Source organism: Myotis yumanensis, unplaced genomic scaffold, assembly GCF_028538775.1.
Source record: "Myotis yumanensis isolate MYYU_CA2020_CCGP unplaced genomic scaffold, mMyoYum1.0.hap1 SCAF_11, whole genome shotgun sequence".
Lineage (NCBI taxonomy): Eukaryota > Metazoa > Chordata > Mammalia > Chiroptera > Vespertilionidae > Myotis > Myotis yumanensis.
In genome coordinates, this window is record NW_027223762.1 from 55,598,824 (window position 1) to 55,606,952 (window position 8,129).

At 60.3% G+C, this 8,129-nt stretch overlaps 1 protein-coding gene across 1 annotated transcript; it reads left to right on the forward strand.

Moving 5' to 3' along the window:
- Positions 1 to 1,957: 1,957 nt before the first annotated feature.
- On the forward strand, positions 1,958 to 5,441 carry ADRA2B (adrenoceptor alpha 2B). Its single transcript, XM_070428516.1, has one exon. The coding sequence runs from the start codon at positions 2,293 to 2,295 to the stop codon at positions 3,640 to 3,642; it is 1,350 nt and encodes a 449-aa protein (XP_070284617.1). The 5' UTR covers positions 1,958 to 2,292; the 3' UTR covers positions 3,643 to 5,441.
- Positions 5,442 to 8,129: the final 2,688 nt, after the last annotated feature.

The following is an 8,129-nucleotide window of genomic DNA, read 5'->3' on the forward strand; positions in this document are numbered from 1 at the left end:
AGACAAAGGCTGATGCGGGCTGTAGTGTCTGGACTCCTGGTTTGAGTATGACTGGAGAGGGTGAAAAGTGGTCCTTCCCAAGCCCCTTTGGGCCATCAGGGCACTCAGACTGCACAGCCACGGACCAGGGAGCCATGGGGACAGGCAGGAACTTGCTTCAGTGGCTGCACCTCAGACTCCAATAGTCACCCTCTGTCCTTCCTCGTGGGAGGGGTTACTGAGACCTCTCCATCCCTGCCAACTGGGGGTCCAGGCCCTGCCCAGTCCAGCCAGTGGGGAGGATGCATCCATGAAACCTGCCTCTGGATAGGGCATGCCCCCTTGGAACCCAGTCTAGACAACACTGGACCCATTTGTTTGTGGGCACCTAACAGAGGGGCTGGGTAGGCTGATAGCCCAGGATCAAGGAGGAACACACATCCCCGTCCCTACCACATGGCTAGGGGACCTGGGGTACTGCCCATCTGAGCCTGGGTAGGGATGAGCCGTTGTCTGTGGGCATTGAGAGATCGTACTCCCTGCTCCCACGCGGATGGAGCTGAGAGGAAGGTCCAGTGAGCATGCTGGCTCAAGGTGGGTCCTGTGGCACAGCCCTACTCCCTTGGGCAAATAGATACCTACAGAGGGTGTCATGCAGCACTGTGCGCCTGACATTCGAGGCCAGGCTGGAGTGACAGCATGAGGGGCTCCTGAAGCGGAGAAAAAAGCGCCCCTGAGGCTGTCCGGGCTGGCCCTGAGGGCGGTGGCCACAGGGAGAGTGGGTAGGAGCAGGGTGTTTGAGGGAGAGCCCTGGCTCCACAGCGCTTCGAAGCCAGGATGGGGTGGGTGGGTGTGTGCTTACTCAGAAATTTCTTTTTACCCCAACTCCTCTTCCCAGGGCCACCCAAGAGGGGCACGCAGTGTGGACAAGGAGCAAGGGAAGCTCCTCTCCACAGATGCCCCGAGACTCGCTCTTTCTTTGAGAACCCCACTAAGTGTCCTTGCTCTGCTCCAGGGGACATCCTCTTCCTACAGGTCAAGGGGTCGAGTTTGCCCAGAGCCCCCCACTCCCACAAAAACCCCTGCCTGCGTCTCTGTTGCTGCTGAGACGTGAGTCCAAGACAGTTTTCCTCTTACCTCTTTGCCCTCAATGGAGGAAACCGAGGCAGCCGCAGGAGTAGGACAGCTGAAGCCATCATCTCTGAGCACTTGCTTGCTCCCCAGCTTGGAGCGTTTTCAGGGACCCCGACGCGGCGGGGCCACGGTGGCACGATTGGCCGTAGACAGCGGCAGGGGGCGCTCGCCACCCGGCCACGGGCACCTCCTAGGGCTTCGCAGGCCTGACGGAGCCCAGCCAGGGTGAGAACGCTTTAGGGGGCGGGGTTCGGGGCAGTCTTCGGGCTCCCTCAACCCCTCCGCTTGGCTGCTTCTTTCTCGGGCGCCGGCGTTGTTGCGGCTCATTGGGCTTATTGTTGTCCGGCGCCCAACTCCCACCCGCCCTCTCCTCGGGGTTCTGGGCGATGGGAGCAGGAATCAGCTCGCGCCCACCAGCCCAGCCTCCCGGACTCACCCTCAGCCCTGCAGTCCAGGAGAGAGGTCCCCTAGGTGCCCGCGGCCGCACCGTGCAGCATCCCCGCTCCCATGCGCACTGACCCTTCCACTCCCGCGAGCATCCCTCCCAGCTTTCTCGAGACCCCAGACGCGGCCCCTCGGACCCCCGCGCTCGAGGCTGGGGAAAGGAGCAGGGGCGCGGGCGCCTACGCCGAGTCCAGACCCCGGGAGGCTGTGGCGCCCCTCTACTCAGCCGTGGCCCACGGCCCGCCCCGCGCCCCTGCCCCGCCTCCTGCCCCCGCCTCCAGTCTCCTCCCTCCTGCAGCCGCTACTCGGCTCCCCACTCGCCTGCAGACGCTGGCTGCCTGCAGGCGCGGCTCCCGGCCTGAGCCAGCGAAAGCGGCCACCGCGCCTCCTCCGAGAACGGGCAGCGCACAGCCCCGCAGCCCGTGGGAACCCTGCGCCCCCAAGCACGTCCAGCCAGCCTCCGGGTGGGAGGGCGCAACTTTCCCCCCGGCCCTTGGTGGGGAGGGGACGGCAGCGGGACAACTTGGAAAACTTCTCCAGGCGGACTGCAGGGACGCGGGCGCCGGGGAAGAGGACGCAGGAGAGCAGTGCCAACCCCAGTTTCCCCCCCAGCCTCCGGGCCCCCCTGGCCCGGCCGGGTGAATCCCTCGCTCCTCTAGCCGCGCTGGGTGGGCCAACACTGTTGCCGGCTGTGCTTGCGCCGGGCAAGCAACGCCCCCTCTGGCCGGCTCTGCCATGGACTACCAGAAGCCCTACTCGGTGCAGGCCACCGCGGCCATCGCGGCGGTCATCACCTTCCTCATCCTCTTCACCATCTTCGGCAACGCACTGGTCATCCTGGCGGTGTTGACGAGCCGCTCGCTGCGCGCCCCGCAGAACCTGTTCCTGGTGTCCTTGGCTGCCGCGGACATCCTGGTGGCCACGCTCATCATCCCTTTCTCGCTGGCCAACGAGCTGCTGGGCTACTGGTACTTCGGGCAAGCGTGGTGCGAGGTGTACCTGGCTCTGGACGTGCTCTTCTGTACTTCGTCCATCGTGCACCTGTGTGCCATCAGCCTGGACCGCTACTGGGCCGTGAGCCGCGCTCTGGAGTACAACACCAAGCGCACCCCGCGCCGCATCAAGTGCATCATCCTCACCGTGTGGCTCATTGCAGCTGTCATCTCGCTGCCGCCCCTACTCTACAAGGGCGACCGGGGCCCTCAGCCCCGCGGGCGCCCACAATGCCAGCTCAACCAAGAGACCTGGTACATCCTGGCCTCCAGCTTTGCGTCCTTCTTTGCCCCCTGCCTCATCATGATCCTCGTCTACCTGCGTATCTACCTGATCGCTAGACGTAGCCACCACAGAGGTCCCAGGGCCAAGAGGGATCCTGGGGAGGGTGAATCTAAGCAGCCCTGCCGGGTCCCTGGGGGGACATCGGCCAAACTGCCGTCCCTGGCCTCCCATTTGGTTGCTTCTGAAGAAGCCAATGGACTCTCTAAGCCCACTGGGGAGAAGGAGCAGGTAGGGACCCCTGAAGATCCTGGGAACCCAGCCTTGCCATCCAGCTGGCCTGCCCTTCCCCATGCAAACCAGGGTCCAAAGGAAGGTGTTTGTGGGGCATCTCCGGAGGAGGAGGTGGAAGAGGAGGAGGAGGAGGAAGAGGAGGAGTGTGGACCTCAAGCCTTGCCAGTCTCCCCTGCCTCAGCTTGCAGCCCGCCCCTGCACCAGCCACAGGGCTCCCGGGTGTTGGCCACCCTGCGTGGCCAGGTGCTCCTGGGCAGGGGTATGGACGCTGCAGGTGAGAAGTGGTGGCGTCGGCGTCGGCGGGCTCAGCTGACCCGGGAGAAGCGGTTCACCTTTGTGCTGTCTGTGGTCATAGGCGCCTTCATGCTCTGCTGGTTCCCCTTCTTCTTCAGCTACAGTCTGGGTGCCATCTGCCCGAAGCACTGCAAGGTGCCACAAGGCCTTTTCCATTTCTTCTTCTGGATTGGCTACTGCAACAGCTTGCTAAACCCTGTCATCTACACCATCTTCAACCAGGACTTCCGCTGTGCCTTCCGAAGGATCCTTTGCCGCCAGTGGACCCAGACGGCCTGGTGAGCCGCCGCCTGCCTGCTGCCCTCGTGGGGTTGGTGCCAGGTAGCGCCAGGGCCACACTGCCTCCTACCCTGTTATATGTGGCCACCTCCCTGGGGCTGTTTGGTTTCTGCTCAGGTAGTGCAGACCTCATCTTGGGAGCACCCTGGGAGGGACATGGGCAGGGGTGCTGCTCACGGGGTCTATGCTAAGCCTTCCCTTGCTGGCTTGGCTGTGGGGGGACGTCTTCTCCACGCCCTGCCTGAGTGCAGGCAGATGGAGGAGGCCTGGGCCTTCCGGAGTGTGGCAGAGGCCTGGCTTGGACAGAGCCTGGCCTTTTGGAACCCCAGAACCCTGTACACTTCCTCGAGGACCTTGTGGTCCCTGGCAGGCCACTTGCTTGTGGTGTTCTGTTTCTTTTTCATCTTCCTCAGTAAAGAGCAGGAAGCCAGCCTTCCATTCTCCCCAGGAGGCTGAGGAGGAGGCAGAAACAATGATGGCCGTACATTCACATTGAGGACCCGTGGTTTCCATTAGGTGAGGGTTTGTAGGCTGACTCTATCCCAGGGCCCTTCTTCCCCTTCCCCCTGCTTTTGGATGTGTAGCTCCTTTGAAGGCCAAAACTGTGATCTGAGTCCCACCCGGTGCCCCTCTGGAGGCCTGGCCTCTGCCTCAATAGGACATTCCCGATCACTAGCATTCACCCCCTGCAAAATCCAGGGCAACAGTAGCTTGCTGCCTACTTGCTGCAGGGAGATGAAAAGCGTTGCACAAAGCTTTGAGCTCCATGGGGGAACCGAGAGACCCAGAAAATGTGATTATTTGGTGATATGAAAATTCCCTGTCTTTGTGTTTACCACCACCTGTCTTCCTATAGATTTTAGTTCTGTGCCGGGGATGTGAATTCCTACCCCAAACTGGAAGTGGGGAGTGGCAGACAGAACCTCTATTTCAGTTAAAGGATTTCTTTGAGAATGTGTTCTTGTGCCTGCAAAGGTTTGAGTTATTATGCTGCAACACCAAGAGGGTTTTCTGTGGCTTGGGCACCCCTGGGAGGGGTAAGTCTTTTGTCACCAAGAAGGCAAATTGTTTCCTCAAGATAGCTAAAAATACCCACATCCTGGGAATGGGCTGACATGAGAGCCTGTGCCAGGTGACAGAGCCCGCCCCCTGCAGGATTCTGGGCTGGAGCAGGTGAGCAAGGGCCCTCTGGATGCCTGGGGGAGCCTCACAGCCGAGCGCCAGGCAGGGCTCTAAGGCCCAAATGGGTCCCGATGATGCATAGCTGATCCCACCTCGGATGGGTGCGGTGGGTGTTGGCTGGCCGCCTCCACCCAGCCATGTGGCTCTCCCCACTGATGGGGCTCCAGGGGCCTCTTCCTCCTCGTTCTCAACCCCCACCCCAGACACTTGAACCCAGAACAGTTTGGAACATGTTTTCCAGTGCTCCCCCGTAAGAGTGCCTGACTTCAAAAGTAAGCCAGTGGGATCTTCACCGGGGGTGAGGTAAGCAGCAGGGACTGTTGGCACTCCGGGGGACCTGGCCAGATGGCGAGGGGTGCTAAGGGTGTTTTCTGGGTTAGAGAGAATGGAGGGGACCAAAAGGAGTCCCTCAGTTTGTTCCTCAGTTTCAGTGTGAGGCCAGGGCATTGCCCTGGGTCAGGGCTGGGTAGGAAGGTGGCCCTGAGGGAGGGGCTGACTTGTGACATCTACTGACTTGTCTCTGTGCCCCAGGGAACCCCTGATATTGTTGCCTGCTGCCTCCTTATTGTGATATGTAGGTGTTTTTTAAAGGTCTGAGCTATTTTATCAATAAAAGATATTTTGTAATAAGCACGCTGTGTCGTTGTTGCCCAAGGGCTGCCGGCCGTAGTGATTCCTCAGCTACTTGTAGCAGACTTGGCATGGGCCAGATGCCCTGCCCTCCTCCGGGTGTGGCCAGCTGGTACCCACTCATCTGGCTGCTGCTCTGTCCACGAATCACCCCTTACTCCTCATGATAAGACAATGGGGGTAGAAGTGACATGGAGCCTGAGACTGGCTGCGTGGGGAAGGAGGAGAGGGGGTCTTACCAGAGGAGGTGCCCTCTGGGCTGGGACTCAGGGAAAGAGCAGGAACACCCAGAGGCAAGCCAGGAAGGAGTGTCGGGCAGGGAAACAGCACACGCAAAGGGTGCTGTGTGCTGGATTTGACAGTTTGAGAGTCAGCCGGAAACTGGCCTTGCTGGGCAGCCAGGTGCAGGAGTGGGGCCAGCGGAGGTGATCGGACACCACCCACAGGGAAGAACAGGGAACTTTGTGGAATGTAATCTGCTGTCTCCAGTGAGGGCAGGAGGTGAGTAGAGCTGATTTGCTGAGATTCCGTCAATACGTCTGAGCTGGAGTCTCCTCATTTCCAGATAAAGCACCCGAGGCCCCAAAGCACCCAGTGCACAGGAGCCCAGCCCTCCAGGCCTCCCGATCCACCTCAGTGAGAGCAGCTCAGGCCGGCACAGCAGGTTGGCTGCAGGGCCAGCAGGAGATGGGGTTGGTTAGGGTGGTGCCAGGGAGCGGGGGAGGGAGGAGCAGGGAGGCCCCAGCAGCTGGAGGTGTGGGCCACCCTGCACCTGTACTGCGACCCAGGAGTCACACTTCCAAGGCCACAGCCTTTGCCAGGGAAGACTCCATGTGTCCACCAACACTGGTGGACTTGGGGACCTGGAGCTCTGCTGGGACTTAGCAAGAAAGCCAGGCTCCGCCCTGAGGAGCTCCCAGCCCTTTCCAGCAGCCTGCACCCACTGCCAAGGCCCTGAGGCCTGACTAGGGCAGATCAGAGTAGTTCATCTGTTCCCCCGTCATTGCTTTTCTGGAACTCTGCCTGATTACCTCGCTAGTCATCTAGGCCCGAGCCCTGTTGCCTGAGGGCTTATAAGGGGCAGGCCCATGGCTCTGGGGGAGGAGCTCCCTCCCAGTCTCCAGATGGTGGCAGAAATGTCCCTGCTGGAGCTGGACCTTTGGCATCTTATTCTGAATATATTAGCTCATTTGAGCCTCACAACTTTGCTGGGGTGGCAACTTTACAGAAGAGGCAACTGAGGCTGGGTGCCCAAATCACAGCTATGAAATTCAGATGCTAGAAATTGTGGTCCCCTCTCTGGCACCAACTTCCATTCGGTGGCCTGGCTATGTGGGGACTCTGAGCTGCATCTGGGCGGAATCCAGCCGGTGCAGTGCTGTGATTGACTGCTCCTGTCTGTCACTGGCACAAGAGGTCTGAGTTTTACAGGGTTTCCACTCCTGACAGCTCAGCCTGATCACTGCATTTTATTGAAGGAGAGACTGAGGCCTAGAGATAGAGGACTTGCCTTGGACCTCCATCCACGTGGTGGTGGAGCCAGGTCTGGAACCCATGTTGCCTGATCTGCCCCCCACACCACACCTCTGTACTGAGGGGTTGCAGCCAGTCTCAGAGTGACAGGCCCATGTTGAGGAAACACCTGATGGGAGTCCGCTGCAGACCAGGCCCTGTGCTTGGCTTGTCCCGTTACCTAACTCAGTTCTCAGTACCGGAGGAGCAGTCCCGGGCACTTGCCCAGTGCAATGTGCACGCCTGAGCTGGACCCCAGGGCTGCTGGCTCCAGATGGGAACTCCTTCTCAGACACTGCTTCCCGCTGTTCTGTGTGAGCAGCACCTACTTTTGATTGCACCCTAAGCCCGTTTTAGGGTTAGTGGGTTGGTGAAATGTGTTCAGAGCAACAGGTAGGGGTGTGGGGGCCCTGTCCTTCCAGGAATTATCCCAGCAAATGCCTGGAGGTAAGGGTGGGGACAGGAGGCAAGCAGGGAGGTGTGGCAGCCTTCTGAGGGTCTGGGAGCACTTCTTCTGGGGAGGTCTCTGACCACGGGAGGCGCCGACAGAGAAGACAGAGGAGAGGCTGGGTGGGAGGGCTTAGGAAGACCTCGCCCCACTACTGCTCTCACTCTGTAAGAATCTGGGTTTTTAGGTCAGTGGGGACAGCCTTCAAAAGGCGCTGAGGCCCTGCCCCTGCCTCAGGCCAGCTGCTGAGGAATTTGGGGTGCTGGGAATCCCTCTTTGGAGCTTTCTTGAAGGAGGCACCCTGACCCACCTGCTCAGAAGGTACTGTGGCAGGAGGGCCAGCTGACCTGCTAATGAGACGCAAGGTGGAGGGGGGCTTGTGGGTTCATTAGGCTCTTGTTCCCTCCCAATCCTTTGCATGACTTCCATCTTGTGTGTTTGGGGAGTGCTGGAAAGGGGGCTGCCCATCTACCACCTGCAAATGGGGTTGCTTGGCTGGGAAGTGGCATCCGACCCTCGAGTGGTACTGGCCAACCTTTCGCTGCCTGGGTGCTGGCTGGGGCTTCTGCTGCACGGCCTGGTCCCCGTGTGCAGGAGCACTGGGGTGGGACTTGTGTGCCGCTGAAAATCATGGTGGAGAGGTGGTGGGGAGGCAAGGGTCATGCTTGCTTCTGCCACTACCTGTCTGGCTGCCCCTGGCAGGGCTAGGTCCCCCCTG

Bases quoted from the DNA above. Each gene is read 5' to 3' on its own strand.
- ADRA2B (XM_070428516.1), top strand. From the start codon at position 2,293: ATGGACTACCAGAAGCCCTACTCGGTGCAGGCCACCGCGGCCATCGCG.